The sequence below is a fragment of the Lagopus muta genome, chromosome Z, assembly GCF_023343835.1.
Source record: "Lagopus muta isolate bLagMut1 chromosome Z, bLagMut1 primary, whole genome shotgun sequence".
NCBI classification, from domain to species: Eukaryota; Metazoa; Chordata; class Aves; order Galliformes; family Phasianidae; genus Lagopus; species Lagopus muta.
In genome coordinates this window covers 41,179,174-41,199,695 of record NC_064472.1, presented here as the reverse complement: position 1 = coordinate 41,199,695, position 20,522 = coordinate 41,179,174, and the positions used below count along the sequence as shown (strand labels likewise).

The window sequence follows — 20,522 nt, the reverse complement described above, 5'->3', positions numbered from 1 at the left end:
ATGCCGTAATGTCCAGCCAATGCAGATGAAATGGCTCATTTCATACAAGAGCAATTTTCCCTGCTTGGTGCCTACCATTCATAATTGGCTGAGTGACTATCTCCTGTGCCAGCTGTCAAGCAGCTATGCATGGTTCACCCAGGTAAGCACAGAAGTAGAGATCCTGTAGCCATGCAAAAGTACATGGCTGCTACTGTTTGCAAATCAAACACCCCATCCTGGTCAAAAGAGGACCTATTTTATGTGGGAACACAGGCTGTGAAATTGTTCCTATGAAATGTTCAATAGTTGCTATCTTGTATCTCACATGGCTTGCCAATGGAAAGTTGCCAAAGGCAAATAACAGGGTATGCTTATATATCTCTAAATTGGATGTTACTCAGGGGCGTCACATTTTTTGCTTCTCCACCTTCTATAATGAATTTGTACTATACATGCAAAAAGACGCTCTTTCTCACTGTACTCAACAGACTGTCTGATGACTGTCAGTTTCCTTTAATTATGTTAATGGCAATATTTCATTTCAAGGATTTCCTGATCTCTCAGTTCTCCCTAGCTGGCAAGCAGAGGCAGTTCCTCTTCATGTCTCAGGGCAGGTGCAGAAAACATGGTAGAGCTCTCTAGTGCACAGATCTGTTAACAGGTACTGATCCTAAGCAGGATTAGCATTTCAGCAGATAGACAGTATCTCATCACTGCAAAAAGAACAGTTGCTGTTGCAACCTGGTTAAGGATGAAAAATGGTGGACTGCCAGAAGAGCACTCAGTTCATATGCACAAATGCAAACATCTGTGCACAGTCTTAGTATTCAGTAAACCAACTGCACTTTTAAAAGAGCAGTACAGAACATGCACTGTCTCACTAGCTAATAGATACTGAAATAGTCATGTAAATGGAGACCCTTTCAAACGAATTGTCCATTCCCTCCTACCACCTTGTATGCAAGTCTTTAGAGTATGTTTTTCCAAACAGTTCTTGGCAATTCCATCTCCCAAGCATTTTTACAAAGGACAGAAAATTGTTTTGGAAAAGGACCAAACATTAACTGTTAAAAGTCAAACAAAGACGTATGAGTCAGGAAACTAATTTTATATATATATATATGTGTGTGTGTGTGTGTGTGTGTGTGTGTATGTATAAATATATATGAAATGAGAAACAAAATTCAGTTTGGAAAACATTTTTATTAAAAACTGTAGCTGTTTGTACTCTGGAAAACCCTGGAGGTCTAAAGATGATATCAGTATATAAATATTCAGGGCTTCCTGACTATTATTTTTTCAGTAATGACTTTTTTTCCCTCCTTTACAATTTCTTTGACCTTTAGAAAACAGTCACTATTTGTAGCTTGATTTTTTCAAGATGTTCTCCAGTACATAAAGATGGCAGAGAATTCAATTTAAAAGTCAACTCATGAAACACAATAATAATAGTCAGAAGATAGCATTGCTTTAGGCAATATTTTATTAAGTGCACAGCCATTCAAAGCATTTTATCTTGGAGCATATTATATCCTATTCAAAGGAGTTCACTTCCTTCAATGCTACAGCAAAAGCATTTTTCAAGAGAAATGATATTTGAAGTATCCACAGGCATATGGATAAAATGCTCAGCATTCAGCTGTAACAGAGATGTGTACAGAGAACTGTCAAAAGGACTGGTATATAAAAAGTCAAAAGGACTGATATATAAAAAGGTGTTTTTTTTGTTTTTTGCTTTTTTGTTTTTTGTTTTTTCCCCTTTAAAGAGAACAACGCTTTCATGAGCTCCCATAGAACAGCTGCAAAAATACCTTCAGTCTGGCATCTGGAATTCCTGAAGGTGACTTGAGGATTTGTGGCCAATGAAACATTACACAAGAGCACTCATCATGTTGTAAAATACCTCTGATGGTTTATTAGACTCTCACAGGACAAAAAATGAAAGGTGCCCCAAGCATGTTATTCTGTTATAATTACATAAAGCACAAAGTTAGAAGGAAACGTTAAAACCTAGACATCCCCTAAGAGAACCAAACACGAATACTTCTCTGTGACCTCAATAGTAGATAATGAATAACTTGTGACATTACAAAGCGATCAATGGAGACGTGGTGTCCAAGTAAGAATTCTCGCTGATGAAAGTCAGCATGCTTTCTCATGATTTACAACAAAGCAAGATTAAAACTCAGTTGCCAAAAACTTATCTCGCTTGACCTTATCTAGCACAAGAATTTGTTCTAGCCCACTCCACAGAAAAGACATCTGATAAGAGTAACAGCCAGTAATAGATTACTTTGCGTTGAGAGCAAGGAGAGGGCACTGAAAGAACTGTTCTTTTCAAAGTTCAGCGAAGACAGTATGCATGATACAATATATGGTCTTTTTGATATGTCTGTTTTTCTACCTTTTCAAGACAAGATTTAGTAAAGTACAAGAAATGATACTATTTTTAAATAAATGATCACATATGCTACATTCATTTATTCTTAGAATAAAAAGATAAACTGTTTCTTCATAAAAAAACACTACAGTTCAATATTTTCACTTGTAAAAAAGTATTTCCCATATTTATATTTTTATCATTTATAAAGAAGTTTTAATAACTTGCATTTACTGAACTTAGCTTTTCAAATATGTTCTAATAAAAGGTTCTGTGGCAGACAGAAAAAAAAAAAAAAAAAAAAAAGCCAGTGCAGCAAATGGAGAGAATAACCAAGAAAGGTTGCAGGGATGTGACAGATGGCTTTACATTCCTGGGGAAACGTTGACTCGCATTGCTGATGCAATAGCCACTACACAGCTGCAATTGGGTTTTTGCCTTGTTGCCAGTGCAGAGAAGAGTTTCCCCTTTCTGATTGTTTCCAGGGCCTTTCCATGAACAAAGCACATTTGCATCAGCATCTCCAAGGGACAAAGACCTATTTGCAGCATCAAACCTTTCCTGTCATGATTGGAACATAAAGACATGCACTGCTCTTCAGCCTTTATCTGCACAGTTTTAAACATTTAATTTGGAGTTCTGGGAACAGAATATTCTGGGCCTTTTTGTTTACTTTTTTGGACAGGCGTGATTTTCATCCATGACCATAAATGCCTACTTATCTCAAAAGAAACTCAATTCTTTCTGTGCCTTTTCAGGTGTGCTGTCTGAGAACATTAACTTAATTGTAATGTGGCTGTACTCAGTGGAAGTTCTCACATCCAGAGACATCCTTCAGATTTGAACATTACTTGCACTGCTGTGAAACTAAAAGGCTAGAAGTGGAGAAAAAAATATCGACACTTTTCAGCTGTGATTAGCACACTTTCCTTATAGCATTCATGTTCTACAAACACACAAAAAAAGTTTCTTTTTTGCTAACTTGGCAAAGCAAAATGTGTAAAAACAGAAGTATTTTATCCCTCGTTAGACTTTTCAGCACAGTAAAAACTAACATGGTAATGTTGACAGTGATTGTTCCACATAAGCTAACCTCTTACTGAAAAACAAGAGAAGAGACACCAGAAAGGAGCAAGTTTTCTTCCCTTTTATCTCTACTATTTCTTTTCCCTTTTCTTTCATTCCTATCTTCATCATTTATTTTCTTAGTTTGTTTGTTTGTTTGTTTGTTTTTCCTTGAAAAGGAACTGACTTCTTGCCACCTCCTATACAGATTCAAAAAACATTCTTCTACACCCAGTTCTCATGGTTTGAAGGCTGGTTGCAAACCAGGCCTGGTTTGAGTGAAAGGGAGAGTTCACAGCGATCACTTACACACTACTGTCTCAGGCTGGATGAACTCTGTCTGCCTAATTTCAAATCCCCTTGAACATCAAAGGTCTAACTCACACTTCAGGGTTAGCAGGGTCACATTCCACCTAAAAGAAGATGAATACTGCCTGAACTGTTCACAACAAGCTCCTTGTTTGACAGCTTTTACCCCATTTTCTCTTCTCAAATGACATGCAAACAAACATAAATTTTGTCATATTCTCTAATAATTCACTGAACACATTATGCGAATGAGTGTCTTGCTCTGGGTTATCTGCTACGAGCTGAGCTTTAAGCTTTCAGTACTTGTACTATGACATTCAGGCTGCAGTTTTCTACCTGGTGGTATGCATGGCTTCTGGAAGGCTACCAAATTCACAGAAAGGTTTCAACATGGCCACTCAGTTGTTCCTGATTCTCTTAGGAATATGCTTAGTTCATGCAACGCTTTGCCCTTGACAAATGACATCAATGATGTTCAACTAAGGAAGCCAGAAAAAGAAAACAGAAGAGGTCATAAGAGTATCAGTAATTGTGGTTGAACAGAGGGCCTCATCTATGGAGGCAATGGGAAAAATAAAGATAATATCATAAATATCTTTATTTAGGAACAACCATTCCTCAGTAGAACCAAGGATGGTGAAAATAGATACTGCCATTCCCTACTGCCATTCCCTACATGTATATATGATTCTTGGAGCCCATCTTGAAGAATTTCACTATCTTTTCAGGAGGCATCAGATTATGCACATCAGAACACACTGCTTAGCTCTGCAGAACATGAAAACTAACCTACCTAAGGAAAAATAGCATGCTGGAAGCCATAAGCCCAACTAACCCAAAGCAAGCAGTCAGTTAACAACCCAACATTATATTATTTTTTTTGTCAAAAACTATCTCCACACTAGCTATGTATCTCAGATCAAACTCAGGTTAAAAACTAATATGAAATAGACATATCCTTGAAGAACACTATTATAAAAGGCTTTCAAGCAGAACTTGTATAGTAGTCCCAAAAGATGTATACTACAAGTGTATTGCAAAATCTCATTTCAATAGCATTTTCCCATTAGTATGAAAGAAATATGAAAAAAAGTAAGTGTTCTGTGAACTTAACTCAGACTGTTGGAAGAATAAACAAATCTTATTTGGACCACAAGAAAGAGGCAGGCAAATCTTAGGGAAGTTTCTTTTACAGCTAAATTAAAGAAGCAAATAGCATCCATAAAAGAGAGAGTCAGGATATACATTTGTAATGCTGTTTTCCTCCTAAGACAGAAAGTTAATTAAGGAGTATTCTTTCTATTATTTCTCAGATGTTGTATTACAGCTTAGAGACCTTGAGTAAGGTACCGTAACAGGGTAGAGAATTTGAATGAAAAAGAAACAGTACTATACGGATTTGTGAGGTGGATGTATAAAACTGATAGGAAAACAAACTGCAACACTTATGAACACTACTGACTGGATTCTACAATCATATTTGCAATACTGTTATGCTAAATCTCAACCCTGCTCTACTTTAATGTTGCTAGTGTCTGAATGCTAATGCATTAGATAAAAATGACTATACAAGGCTACACAAACAGCAGTTTCACCTGCAGTATAATGATCTAAATTGGCATGGGCATTCTGAATAACTAAATACCTAATAATTACTTTAATAATTAATCTTATGAATACCACAGGAATTAATGTTGATAGAAAATTACTTGGGTGGGAACAATGAAAAATAGCTATGCACAATGGAATGGTATTAAAGGAGGTAAAAATCTGCACCAGTTATAAAATGTTTCCAAACACGTCTACTAAAAGGACATGGTAGAAGCTCCTTATCACTTAACAATATTAACAAATAGGCCAAAATAAACTGGAAAATGTAATAAAGTTAATGACTAATCTCACACTGATGGAATAATCTTGCAGTAAGGATGGAGAATGTTCCAAAACCTCTTTTCCATTTAAAATTTCTACCATCTGTAACCTTGTGGACATGTTAGGGCTATCCAACCATGGGTATTATGTCTGGCTCCAGAAAGCAGAGTGATGCCAGCATATAACTCAATTGCCAGAGATTGGAAACCACCAGAGCACTGCTGTTGCTAACTGCATTCCCAAAAGTACAGCCTTCAGTGTTATCTTTACAGCCTCCTGAAACTGATTCATCCCTTTTGGGGAACTCTGAAAAGAGCAGTTGCCTAACATAACGAAACAAAAAGAAGACAGCTTAGCTCACCTCTACTGTTCATACAGAGAATGATTACTGTTTGTTAGGAAGAATAAAATATTCACAGGATGCCTGACAATGGCTGGTAGCTCAGTATATTTTCATGTAACAAAGCTCTGATTGCTATCCTTCACCTGAAAATAAAACCATAGCTATTTTGTGGTGCTGTTATTGAGATCTCCCAGTTAAGCATTTTAATATTTAGTAATGCACCGTGACAAATTTATGCTGGTTATATTTCTCTCTATTTTCTGAAGCCCTTAATTTTTTGCTGCAGAATATATGCAGAGATCCATTTTCAAAATGTAGCTGTAACTGCAGATGATTCCTCTTTGAATGTCATGCTAGAATATCTGATTTTCCAATGTTAGGTGCTCATCACTCTCTGAAAATCAGGCTGGAAGAAAGTACCTAAATCATTCATCACTTTAGCAAATTAAATTTTTAAGATACAAAGACATTTTTCTTTCATCCTAGAATTAAGACAATACTGCTAAGGGCATACTAGAGGAACTGAGCGGAACTCTACTGCCTTGACATCTTTTAAATTTAGGTGAAGTGTAAGAAGAAAGGCGCATGTACCTGCATGCATATAGCTGCTGCTCTTGTCACAAAATCTGCTAATTATCCAAACTATTTACCTCTAGATGAGAATTAATTTAAATTCATTCTTCTTCCCTAGTATTTCAAGCAAATGAACAAATCAACCAAAGGAAATTGTTCCTTCTGTCCCTAGTAGGCTGCTAACCATATAAAAAATTGTACTGATTAATTAAAACTGCTTTTTAAAAGAACTAATTAAATCAGAGGAAATCCTTGCCCACATAAATTAGTTTGTTTACAGAGCAATACTGATTTATTTGAATTTGGTAATCTAGGTCAGGACTCTGAAATATTTGCATCCTTCATGTTTAACGTACTATTTACACTGTACACATTTTGTTTTAGTGCACTGAAGGAATGAAACTTTTGAGAAGGTGTAATAAGTCTGACACTCTTTTATAGCAGGTAAACTCAATTAAGACATCATCATTGCTTGATAATATGAAGTCAGCTGTGCTTACAGAGATACACTCATGACCAGTTTGCTAATTCCAAATTTATGTTGAAATTTATATTTTCATTACTTTAATAAAATTGTTTTAAAATAAGCATTTATTTTAACTATATTTGTGGGTAAACAAGGCCTTCGGCAAACATCACCACAGGATACCTAACAAATTGAACAGACTGGGAATATGCTTTCAAATAGCATGTTTCATTGCAAACATCTTCAAATTCTAACTTAAAAATTGAATCTGGGAGTATAAATAGGAAAGCAAATTAGTTATAAGTCTTCTACAGTACATGCAAAAGCTGCTGTTCCTTTTGCTGGTGGAGCCTCAAACCACTGAGACGAAACTGCTTCTTTTGTCTCTCAAATAATATAGAAATCTGCTTATCCATGAAGATCTAATTATTCATGCTTCTTGCACAGAAAAACTTGCAATTTTACTGTTTCTTTCAAACTTGTATTAGATGTACTTCAAAGAAGCACATCCAGTTACAAACAATTGAAAAATCTGCGAATTATTTATATACACATCCTTATTTTGTGTGTGTGTGTATAATCTGCATATGTATATGCGTTGACTTGTCCAACAAAGAATTCCCAAAATACTATAAATACCAATATCTATATCTATAGCTATCTACCTATATTGTCCATAAGTATCTAAGGTCTGGGAGACAAGGGGATGAGGCCAGGCTCTTTTCAGCAGTGTGTGGCAATAGGACAAGTGGAAACAGCCACAAACTGGAGCATAGGAAGTTTTACACAAATGTGGGTAAGAACTTTTTCACAATGATGGTGATGGAGCACTGGAACAGGCTGCCCAGAGAGATTGAATATCTCTGGAGATATTCAAGATCTGCCTGGACACCAAGTAGTGCAACCACGCTCTAGGGAGCCTGCTTTGGCACAGGGGTCTAGAGGTCTTTTCCAGCCCTAAAATTCTGTGATTCTGTAATTCTGTGGATATTGAGGTAGTTAAAATTGTTTTGACACAGAGTCAGCATTTGTGGTTTACATTCATCTTTATAATGCACGGTTACTTAAAACCTTTATCTAACTTACTTAACAGGTGACCAGAAATTTGTTGCCTTCACAATTACTTCTGCTCTTGTTAGCACCAAAAAAGGGGCTCGATTCATACTCTGCTCTTGGATTTGTTTTAACAGCATGTGTGGTCCAGTTTGTAGTTTAGATTGGAACAGAGTTCAAAAAAGCAGAAGTCCAGCAAAGCATTGTGCAATATTTCCATGTTTACTGTACTGGTTGCACTGGATAAATACCCTCAGTGATACTTACTATTTCATAAATAAATAACAATCTTCAATTTTACAAGGATACTACTTGATTTCCAAGTAAATATTATAAATGGAAAAGGCAAATTAAAAAGAAAAAAAAAGAAAAAAAAAAAAAAGAGGCACTGAATACAAATATATACTTAAGATAAGTTTATGTATGCAGTTAACCCTTGCAGCACTGCATTTGCAGGATCCAGGATATTAATATTCCAGAATTACTAATTATATCTTGGCTCCGACTTCTTCTAAAAGACAATACCTTCTTTTTCAGAGTCCTCCAATTCTATAAGAAGAGAAGATAATTGTCACTCCTTTTTATACTTTGCTCCCACAGCATAGATAGAAGCACAGTTGGTTTTTAATAGATCAATTCACTCCAGTTCCACCTGTCCAGGTCACTTTCCACTTCCCCTTATCTGCTGACGCTGCAGTATTTCCCCTATGACCAAGAAGATGTCAGTGGCAGACCCTCTGGAGTTTTGGAGAGCTGAGGCAGAGATTGTATCTATGGAAACCTTTAGATGATGTGTGAGTTACACACTTAATTCATTGCAACTCTTCACATTGAACTAGCTGTACATAATAGGCCAGAGAAAAACTCTGCCCTTTCAGGAGTCAAAGGCAGTAACAGGGCAAGCTAGAATGCCTAAAAGCACCATGCCCAACAGCAATGGATCTTCCTTGTAGTACATCTTCTCCATCACTGAAATCAGCAATATCTCCAAGAAGCAGCAAAGATTAATGTTCTGTAATGATCTTACAACAGTGTGACAAAAAAAATCAAATAACTCTGCTTTTCTCCTGAGTAACAGTATCCTGACGTTCCATCCTGCATACCTGCCAGCTCATCTGGGCCTGTCTGCTGGCAGGCAACCTGGGAGCATCTTCACACATGGCACCCACCAGAGGCTATACAGTTGACATTAAACAGTCTCCTCACAGTCCTCTGACGCTAATTTAGTGAACTTTGCTCTCCCATTTGCTCCAAAACCATGTGTCATGACATGCAGCACATAGACTCAAGCACCTTTGCTTTGAACAAATCACAGTCAATCTGCAGCACATTGTGTGGAAAAAGGCTATGAAGTGTACTACATCAAGGACAGTCCCAAACTGAATGGTGTGCAAATGGATGTGACCAACCTGTTCCAGAAGGGATCAGTCTGCATACATGCAAGAAAATTTGAAATAACTGGCCTGAGGGTCAGTTACTGGATGCCCTTAATAAAGCTCATAAGACTTCACACTGGAAAAAATAACCTTAAAAATTTATAGTCACTAATTAGTCCTACAGCATTAATTACAGTAACACCAGCTACAAGCCTCATCAAATTTGGGTGACTTTCAGTAAGTACAATTATTTACTACTGCTCTACTTCTCTTTTTTTTTTTTCTTTCTCTCCCCCTCCCTCTTCTTTCTTCCCTTTCTCTCCTTCTACTGCCTTCTTCCTCCCCTACCCTCCCTTTCTCTCTCAATTTCCTCTTTCTTTCTTGCACTTCCTCCCTCTCTTCGTTTCCCTCTCCTGCTTTCTCCCTTCCTTCCTTCAATTCTCTCCTTTCTCCTATAACTAAAGGGAGAGAAGGGATGATCACACTGGAAATACCTGCACATGACAGTTCATGTTTTGGATACAATTCATGTCCAGTTCAGGTGACTAACTCTGGATGCTGATCTCCCACACAACCCTGTAGACTCAATAACAAGCTGCATTCCATGAAATGTGAAGCAAAATCCTCATCTTGATGGCTTCACTTGCCCTTTCTTTCTCCACTGCAACAAAAACTACCACAGATCATGCTGGGAATCTCTAAATCTTTTCCTTTTGTAACATTATAGAGTGTAAAAGTTACAGTTTATGGGTCTCTGACGGTACATCAACTCCAGGAAATTAGCAGTAGTGCACGTCCATGGTCACTCATCTGCATAAGCTACTGTGAGCGAAATCCTAGTGGGTCATTTCTAGTGAATGAATGCAGGTGTATGAGCAGGACTTTCACCTCCTGCCATGATCCCCAGACACCAACAGAAAACCTGAGAGAATGACTGGCAGAGTTGAGTAAGAGGCTATCATTCACCAACAGGTGAAGAAATGCTCTGTCAGAACTGACAGAACCTAATTATTACAGAAAAAGTTGCTCTCTAAATACAGATCTCCATCAGGCACATACTGAGACATTACCAGATGCACAAACAGAAATCTTCATCAATTCACAGGATTCCTGAAAACATTTTCAATAACTGTTGTAAATCTATTCATGTGTAGAAAAAGCAACAAATCCAACAAAAAATTGTCCCTAAAAATCTTTTAGAATTATAAAATCATAGAATCCACAGGGTTGGAAGGGACTTTAAAGGTCATATATCCCAAGTCCTGTGCAACAAGCAGGGACATGCAAAGCATCATCAGGCTGCCCAGGGTCTGATCTAGACACATGCAGGACCTTGCATTTGGCCTTGCTGAACTTCATGAGGCTGGCACGGGCTCACCTCTCAGGCTGTCCAGCTCCCTCTGAGTGGCATCAACCACACCACTTTGCTTGGTGTCACCCGCAAATTAGCTGAGGACACTGTCCATGTCGCTTACAAAGATGCTAAATGGCACCAGTCCCAGCACCAATCCCTGAGGAACACCACTCGTCACCAGTCTCCACTTGGACACTGAGCCATTGACCGCAACTCTCTGAGTGTGAGCATACAGCCAATTCCTTACCCAACAAGTGGTCCATCCATCAAATCCAACTTAGTGACCAGGATATTGTGCGGGGCAGTATCAAACACTTTGAACAGGTCCAGGTGGATGACATCAGTTTCTCTTCCTTTATCTAGTGACACTTTGACTCCATTCCAGCGGGGGTACAGCCATGGGAGAAGCAAGCCATGAAATCTGGCTTTCCTGCTTTCCTTCTAAAAATTCTCTTCATTGATGTGACATTACAAAGTCTTTGTGGTCACCCAGCAACTGGTACTGGTGCCACCACTCAGTTGCTGCCCAGATGCTGGTGCTGCTGGTGACTTGACTGAGCTCAGGTCAGAGTGACAGCCAGAAAGCAAGTCACAGAAAGGTGCAATGTTCAGCTCAAGGCTTTCCCTACTCCCCCTCTTCCACTTGTCCTTCCTGTTCATGAGCAGCCTTGGCCATTCTGGACACCCCTCCTGGGCCACAGTTATGTGGGATATGGCTCCTCAGGACATGGAGAAGCTGGACACTGGCATGGCAAGCCAGAATTATTTACTAACCACCATACCTCCAGGACCAGTTTTAGTTTTCATTTCAGCACCTGAATCCATGGAAGTGCTCCGCAAGAACAGCACAGAGCTGGTCCTGCTCGGCAGCATCTTCTCTGTGGTGATTTACCTGAGGAGAAGAGCCAGGAGGTGCCACAGAGAGGTGAGTAACAGAAGTCAGGCCATCCAGATGATGCCCAAGTTTCTCAGGAAGAGGCCCAACCCAGCTGCAAAGATCTCAGGTCCCCAAAGCCCTTTTCGTCATGCTCCCAGCCCTTTCATTTCCAAAGAGGACCAGAAACTCTCAGCTGCCCCAGGGATACCGCTAGAACTGCTGCAAATGCTGCAAGCTGCTCTGCCAACTGAAGGCAAACCTTGCCTTGATGGAGTCATGCTAAAACGTGCGAGACGCTGCTACCAGCAGGAGGATGTTTCCAAGAGGCAAGACATGGCAAGATCATGTGAAGATGGGGAAGAAAACAGAGCCTTGTCTTTGCATACCAGTACAAGCATAGCTCCTGAGAGCTCCAGAGCAGCTGTAAACTGAAGGGGATCTGGCCAGAGACACCATCACTGTACCAGGGCACTGCCACAGGACAGGAAAGGAGCAGGAAGCTATCCAACTGCAGAAAAAGCAAAGCTGGAAGCAAACAGACCCCTAAGACTGCTCAATTTTATTGTGTATTCTAAATCTAATTCTGTATTGTATATAGAATAAATATGTTTGATTTTATTAGAACAAAATCATGCATTTGCTTTCTCTTGTAGTATAAGAGAGGGTAATTCTAAAGTAATAACCTCTTTTCACCTCATTTTCTGGGAAGTTCTTTTCTGTACATTGTGGTGTCTGAAATAGTGAACTATAGCCCAAAGGAGAGACACGTTCAGTAGTACCTCAAAATTATATGAACTCATCAATCATATTTTCACCACAAAGAAACCTGAACACTAAAGACAGCTGGTGACTTCTAATAATACCACCCTGCCCTACTGCTCATGCACATAGCACTGAGAGCAATAGATCAGGGGATGCAGAGGCAACACCCCCTGTGCTGGCACCCCATACTTAACATTCTGGATCACAGCCTCCAGGGTTCTCACCTGGGCCCCAGTAGACAGGCAGACCACAGAAACACAGAATATTTTGGGTTGGACATGCAGAGCATCATCAGGTTACTCAGAGCCTCATCCACCCTGGCCTTGAAAGTCTCCAGGAACGGGTTATTCACCACATCTCAGAACAATCTGTTCCAGTGCCTCATCACCCTCACTGTAAGACTTTTTCCTTACATCCAACCTAAATCTACCCCCTTTAAGTTTGAAACACTTTTTCCCTTGTCCTATCAACTCGGACCCTGCTGAAGAGTCTCTCACCTTCTTTCTTGTAGCTTCGCTTTAGATACTGAAAGGTCACCATCAGGTCACCTCACAGCCTTCTCTTCTTCAGCCTAAACAGTACCAGCTTTTTCAGCCTGTCCTCAAAGGAGACGTTTTCCACCCTTGGGATCATTTGCGTGGCCATCCTCTGGATGTGCTCCAATAGGTCCATGTTTCTTGTACACTGAGGACTCCACATCTGAATGCAGTACTCCAGGTGAGGCCTCACCAGCACAGAGTAGAGGGGCAAGATCACATCCCTTGACCTGCTGGCCCCCATTTTTTTATGCAGCTCAGGACACAGTTGGCCTTCTGGGCTGCAAAGGTATATTGCTGGCTCATGTCCAGCTTACCATCTACCAGTATCCCCAGATCCTTCTCTGCAGGACAGCTCATTTCAATCATTTCATTCCCCAGCTTGCATTGATAGTGATTGTTGCCTGGCCATGGTGCAAGATCTTGTATTTGCATTTGTTGAACCTTATACATTTCTACTGTGCCCACTTCTCAAGCCTGTCTAGGTCCCTCTGGATGGCATTCCATTCCCCTGGTGTGTTGACTACACTCCACAGCTTGGTGTCATCAGCAGACCTTTTAAAAGTTAGTGTCCTGATTTTACTCTTTGCCTGTCTCATATTCCTCTGGAGCATGAACTCAACCATAGCATGGTCTCTACAGGTCAGCCAGCCTCCAATCCTGATGTCACCAATCAGCTCATTTGCACTGATGAGAAACAGGTCCAGTACTGCATCCCCCATCTATTACTCTGGCTCTGGAACCTATCCTCAGTGCATTCCAGGAGCCTCCTGGACTGCCTATCTCACCATGCTACTTTTCCAGCAAATATCCACGTGGTTGAAGTCCCCCAGCAGGATAAATGCTTGCAATCAAGATGCCTCCTGTAGCTGGAGTAAGAAGGCCTTATTGATAGGCTTCGTTTGACCGAGTGGCCTGTAGTAGATACCAACCACAATGTTCCCTTTGCTGGAATTTGAGAGAAATTTACCAAATTTAATGTTTATGTGAATGTGAACTGCTAAATTTTAAGCTAAACAACCTTTTTATTATTATTATTTTCACATTTTCTATATACTCCTGCAACATGATGGAAAGCACAACAGTGACAACAGAACAGCAAGATCCCAGGCTACAGCATGTTAGGATTTGCTCAAATGCAACAGCAGTGGGCACAGAAATAAGGGAAAGAAACTGCTTGCCTACAGAAGGCTTCAGATATGCAGGGACCTCTACAGAAGTACCTTTCTCACAGAAGTACCTCCTCTGCCAACCCTTACATGAGATTTGGGAAGGGATGGAGCCTAGTTCCAACCCTTTCGGTCACTCAGGTGCAATGCATGCACCTGAGCTCCCCTTGGTTGTTCCTGCCTTCCCAACAGATGCTCAATCACTGTTTCAAGCCACGACTTAGCATTTTCACTACAACTCCCAGTGTAAAATAGGTCAGATAATTTTTAACACTGCAAGAATGAAAAACTAAGAGATGAGAAGATCCACCAGGAAAGAGCTTAAGATAAAACAGAGGAAAAGATACCAGGCTTAAAAAAAAAAGTGCCACAACCAATAGGAGATTCCTTTTCTATCTGCCATAATGACTGTTAGTGGTAGAAGACTTATTCTGTAATAGCTTGGAAAATTATTATTAGAGAACAACACTGACTGTTTTACAGAAAAGGATGGCCTATTTTAGAATTCAAATAACAACCAGATCCTATTTTACTGTCCAGTCATGACATATTTTCCAAATGATTCTTTGTGAAAAAGAGTTGCTTTCCCGCATACTCTTAAGTCTACTCTGAAAACCCAAAAGCTGAATTTGGCAAAACTGCTTCTAGTGCCTGAAAACCTGCAGCCAAGAAGAGAGGTCAGAGATTTTTTCCATTGGTTTAGATTCACAGAAGGCAAGACTTCCTTCCTCCAACAGAGCACCACGCACCCCAAAGCCCTCAAGTGCCAAACAGCACAAACAGGGACAGAATCCAAATGCCAGACTGGTATGTCTTTAAGCACTTTATGGTAACTTCTTTTCAAAGGATATATAAACCTAGATGTGCAAGATCATACACCAGATGGTTAAAGGTGTGACAAGTGGAATGCCAGCTATTTTGCCGTAAGACTTTCTCAGTTGTTTGAAAGGAAATAAAAATTGTAAGCTTCAAATCAGCATTTCCGTTATTAATACCATTATTAATGTAGGAAGTCCACCTTCCTTAGCTGAGGGGCATCACAGAGTTGCACGCACCTCTGCTCCGTACCAGGCCCTCCCGACCGCTGCGGTGTGCGCAAGATGTCCATTCCCTGCGCTCGGGTGCGCCTTCCGCGGCCGTCTCGTCCCCACCGGGACGCAGCGCTGCAGCGAAGGCTCCTATGCTCCCCCTCCTGGGGCTCTGAAGTTCCGCGGCTGCTTTCCTCGCAAAGTTACGGCCCCGTGTGCTTCGAAGCGAGGAGCAGGCGCTACACGACGGATTTTGCAGATGGAGGCAGGAGCTGCGTGGAAGCAGAGCACGTCGCCTGGCTGTCCAGAGGGCAGCCCGTTTGTGACAGACACAGCGGCTCCAACTCTCCTCCGCTGGGAAAGATCGGAAGGCCCCCTGGTTCCACATCGAAGGATCTTGCCCTGCAGTCTCACCCCCGTACGCATGGAAGAAGCCTGTCCCCCCATCTCCGTGGGGCACAGCCCGGGTCGCTCTCTCCAGCCACCAGGCTGAACTTGCAAACTCGGGCAGCTGGCACTATGCATTTACTGCACTCTGCCTAAATGGCATTTGACATTATTAATCACGCAATTAAACAAGGATTAAAATAAAGGGCAAACAAACTAGCTGGATGGCTGCTCTGAAGGCAGTTTTCATGGTTTTGGGAGCAAGTACATCGTTTGCACCAGAAAGGGCAGAGTCGTATTGAGGAAGGACCACTAGCAGCGTTAAAAGCGACCACAATGGAGTGAGCGCGTGTGCTGGCCGCTCAGCACATCCATCACACTGGCCCCGGACGCACCACGCCGTCTCCCACCCTTCCACGCGCTCTCAGACATCTCGCAGCGCTCGGATCCCCGAGTTTCTGGGAAATACATTTAGCCCTAATTTTTGTGACAGATGGAGTTGATAGTCTCAGGATGAAAAAAAAAAAAAAAAAAAAAAAGCGCCAGTTTTGACAGGCAGCAGATTCCGCTGCCCCTGGCGGTCGGAGGCGATGGTGCTCTGGAATTAAGGTAGCACGAACTTGAAAGGCAGAGGGTAAACGCGGCACTGTTCATTTTGTTTTGCTCCTCTCCTTGCACCTGGATGTGAGCACTGCCGTGTCTAGTTCCTTAAAAGCAAATTAAAAGCACGGAGAGTACAACTGGTGGGCAGGGCGGTTTTCTTTCTGTGAAAATCCTCTTAGCTAGCAGGTTTCAAACCAGCTTCTATTGGTGGGCAGACCTGCCCGAAGTACCACACAACTACACTGATCCTCGCCGCACTTCCGCTGGTCAGGATCCTACGTCCGCGCACAACCACTACAGGCAGTAAGCTGAGCTTGGTGTGTGTACCATTGGTAGGGTGTATTAAGTGGCACTGCTGAGGACACAGCAAGCCGCAGTACTTACATGGTTGCAGGACCCCGCTACCAGCACGTCGGGACGGAGAACGGACAAAGCCACCCTCCGGAGCCCGGAGCCCCAGCCTCGCCCCCACGTGAGCCGAACGGAGCGCGGCCTCCGCTCCGCTCGGGGATGTGCCTTCGCCCCGTGGCTGCGCAGGACCGCGCCGCCTTAACGGGAGGAGGGGCTCCTCGGGGGGACTGTCATTCTCCTTAAGCCTTTCCTTTCAAGCTTTGAATGTGAGCTGCCCTCCAGCCCCCCTTTTCGCTTCCCTCACTCCAGCAGATCGTAAAGAGAGGAGGGAGGGGAGGGAAAAAAAAAAAAAAAAAAAAAAGTTTCAACAACAGGCTGGGCCAATGGCAAGTCGCAGAGCTGGAAAAGGGGGCCGAGCGAAGGGAGAAAAAAGTGGAGAAAAGGAGAAAGAGAGCAAGAGAGCGCAGGCTGGGGGATGTGTAAAAGAAGAAGCGTTGCAAATTTTTTTTGTTTGTTTGCTTTTCCATGCATGCATAATGAGGCCTAATCAGAGCACGTTGCCGCTGCTCGGAAGGCACTTTTGTATTTAAAGCCTTGCAAAGAAAAAAAGATCCGCAGACGGATCCGCAGAACAGCTTGCAGGGCTTGTTGACAACAGCAGCAGCATCAGTCGCCCAGAGAGAAAGAGACCTCGAAGCCGGCCTTCCTGCCTTCCCCGCGCTGCCTACGCGCTGACGGGGAGAGATTTCTCTTCTCTGCTGCCCGAAGTGCGACCCGAGCCCAAGGGAGCAAGCAGAGCCGGCACCGCCTGCGGGATCGGAGCGGCTGGCATGTGCAGAGATGCTGCGAGCGGAGAGTTAAGAGCTCACGAGAAGGCAGCGGCAGCAGCCGGGCATTTATTTTGTGCAAAAAAAAAAAAAAAAGAAAAGCGAAAGAGACACGGAATTGCATGAGGATCGGGTCAGCACCATGAGTTCTCCCGACGCCGCCTTCAAGTCCCCAAGTGCACTCCGAAGCCGCGCTCCTCCGCGCGCCGCTCTGCGCTGAGCTCCACGCCGCCGCGGAGCCGCCGAGCCGAACCAGACCGAGCCGGGCCGGGATCAGCGCCTGCGGCGCTCGGGGCGGCCCGGGGCGAACGCTTCGCACCGCGGCTCCGCCGTTTTCAGCGACAGGGGGCCGCAGCCCGCGCGGATGGATTGATGCGAGGAGACCTCATGCGCACGGCCGGCGGGAGTTCTGCAAACTTTCCGAGCGGCGGCAGCTCCTTCTCTTCTTCATTCTCCTCGCCCGGCGGCTCCTCTCCCCCGCTACCCCGCGGCAGCAGCCGCCTCCGCCGCCCGCGATGCCGGCCCGCCCGCCCGCCTGGCTGTGGCTGGCGGCGGCGCTGGGCGCCGTGTGGCCGCCCCGGAGCTCTCCGGTGCAGGGCCGGCGGCTGATCTGCTGGCAGGCGGTGCTGCAGTGTCAGGGGGAGCCCGAGTGCAGCTACGCTTACAACCAGTACGCCGAGGCGTGCGCCTCGGTGCTCCTACAGCAGCAGCCGGCGGTGGGCGGCGGGGACGGGCCGGCGGCCGCCGCAGCCTCGGCCGCCTCCCGGCGGCGGTGCCCCAGCCACTGCATCGCGGCCCTCATCCAGCTCAACCACACCCGGCGCGGCCCGGCGCTGGAGGACTGCGACTGCGCGCAGGACGAGAACTGCCGCGCTACCAAGCGCGCCATCGAGCCCTGCCTGCCCCGCACCAGCAGCCCCGCGGCCGGCGGCGCGGGGGGCGGCGGGCCCGGCGGCGGCGCGGGGGGCGGCCCCGGCGTGATGGGCTGCACGGAGGCGCGGCGGCGCTGTGACTGGGACAGCCGCTGCAGCCAGGCGCTCAACCGCTATATGGCCTACTGCGGGAAGCTGTTCAACGGGCTGCGCTGCACGCCCGAGTGCCGCGCCGTCATCGAGGACATGCTGGCCGTGCCCAAGGCCGTGCTGCTCAACGACTGCGTCTGCGACGGGCTGGAGCGGCCCATCTGCGAGTCGGTCAAGGAGAACATGGCCCGCCTCTGCTTCGGCGCCGACGTGGGCAGCAACGGCGCGGGCAGCAGCGGAGGTTCGGACGGCGGCCTGGAGGAATACTACGACGAGGACTACGAGGAGGAGCTGAGCCAGAAGGGGAGGGACGAAGCTGAGGACAATGCGGGCCCGGAGCCCGGCTTCCCCATGCAGGCGGATGGTGCCGGCCGGGACTCCGGCGCGGCCTTGGCGCTGCTGGCCTCCATCTTGCTGCCGCTTCTACCGCCGCTCTAGCCTCCCGCCCGGCCCTGGCCACGGCTTCGGCCCCGGGCAGGGCTTCCCCGCTTCCAGGCGAGCGGACAGTTAGTCCCGCCGTTATCCGGGCGCCTCCCCTGCGTGTCTGTCCCCGTGTGCACTATGCAATGCGTCCCGGCCGCCTGGCGCTGCGGCCCGCGGTGAGGTGAGGGGAAGGACCTTAAATCGGCTCCCCGCCGCCTCGGAGGGAGGGAGAGGAAGAGAGGGCACGGCCGCGTGTCTGTAGCGATTTGACATGAAGGTTAGAAAGAGGCGAGGTGCCCAAATTGCTGCCAAAGCTATTGCCCGGCAACCTGACTGTCACTCGGTACCGCTGTGCCCGGTGCTGCGCTGCATCTGCCGCTCACTGAGCTTAGGAGAGCACCGGCTGAGCGAGGTGAGGTGGTTCGCAGCGCTGCCTCTTGCACACAAGTCTGCCCTAACGCAGCGGGCCGGCAGCCGCCTCTCCTAACCTAGGGGCACACAAAAATGATTCTTTTCAAAGAGAGTTGTTGGCTGTCGCAAACAATGCAACTTGTCTTCCAAAAGAGCTCTGCACTGCCATCTTCGAAAGACACTTTTAAACTCAGAACATGTATGTTCACATATGCTGAGAAGCTATATTGCCTCTTGTATCAGGGTGCTGACCTCTGGTAAATCTTTATATAGAGATGTATTTAAAACTGGGATTTGTTACCAGTCGCTCTTCTTTGTTTATACAATTTTATAAATTGTATGCTTTTGGGGATAATTTATTTAAGAAAAAAAAAGTTTTAAATCCACATCCTATTTGCCAGGTAATCACATGCGCTAGTCATTTCTGGAAAGGTACAGGTTTTGTTTTATGTGTAAAGGGATACCAGCAGCAACGATTCACTGATGTATTTTCTAGAACACCGAATGTACAGTGTATTTTATAGATTTGGAGTTAACATTCTTATTTGGAGAGACTTTATGAACACTGTAGAATTGTATGTACACATTTCTGAGCTGCCTTAAACCTAGTATTTTTTATAGAAGGCATAACAAAGGCCTGTGTTTCAAATATGTATGGCTTTTTGTACTTTATAAATGTTTAAATTAGTAAAGAAAGAGCTTTAAATAATGGATGTGGTGAAATTGTTTTCCAGGGACACTTGAACTCTCAGCTCCTGAGATTGGAAGGAGGGGGAGAGCAGGGGAGGGGAGGACGGGAGCCAACCGCAGAACAACAAACCAAAAACAACCAACAAGCAAAAATCTGTGCCTGCCTGTAATACTTTACATAGATGTAAATTACTGGTATTCTTACTTTAATGAATAATTACGTGCAACAAGTAAATACGGCTTTGAAAATACTACTTTAAAAGAGTGGTTGATTTTTATAATGCGTTGGCATGGCAACATGCTGGTGCCAGAAGATAGTGAAGCGATTCAGGGACACTGCCCCTGTATGTGTGTAGAATTGCTTGTGCACTGTGCTTTCTTCTTGAAGTGGAGGCATGTTGCTCCACTGACACCCTCAGAAATACTCCCTACCACGCGAACAAGGAAACAGTGAGAAATGCAGAATGCAGAGCCTTCATGCAGGCTGTGGTATGTGCATCCAGGAGGGTGCTGCAAAATGTGCGTGAGTTATCATTCATCCTGTCTTGTCCCACACTGAATAACACAAAAGTAAACAAACTGAGGGGATCAGCAATTACCAGATCTTGTAATACCGTTCTGAAGAGTTGCTTTGCGTTGTGCTGAAGCCTGGTTTGCTGCCAG

At 44.3% G+C, this 20,522-nt stretch overlaps 1 protein-coding gene across 1 annotated transcript; it reads left to right on the top strand.

The window, feature by feature from the left end:
- Positions 1 to 824: 824 nt before the first annotated feature.
- Positions 825 to 20,113, top strand: GAS1 (growth arrest specific 1). The gene has a single exon (XM_048932196.1). It carries the CDS (start codon positions 17,829 to 17,831, stop codon positions 18,771 to 18,773), a length of 945 nt encoding a protein of 314 aa, XP_048788153.1. The 5' UTR covers positions 825 to 17,828; the 3' UTR covers positions 18,774 to 20,113.
- The last annotated feature ends 409 nt before the right edge of the window (positions 20,114 to 20,522 follow it).

Bases quoted from the DNA above. Each gene is read 5' to 3' on its own strand.
- GAS1 (XM_048932196.1), top strand. From the start codon at position 17,829: ATGCCGGCCCGCCCGCCCGCCTGGCTGTGGCTGGCGGCGGCGCTGGGC.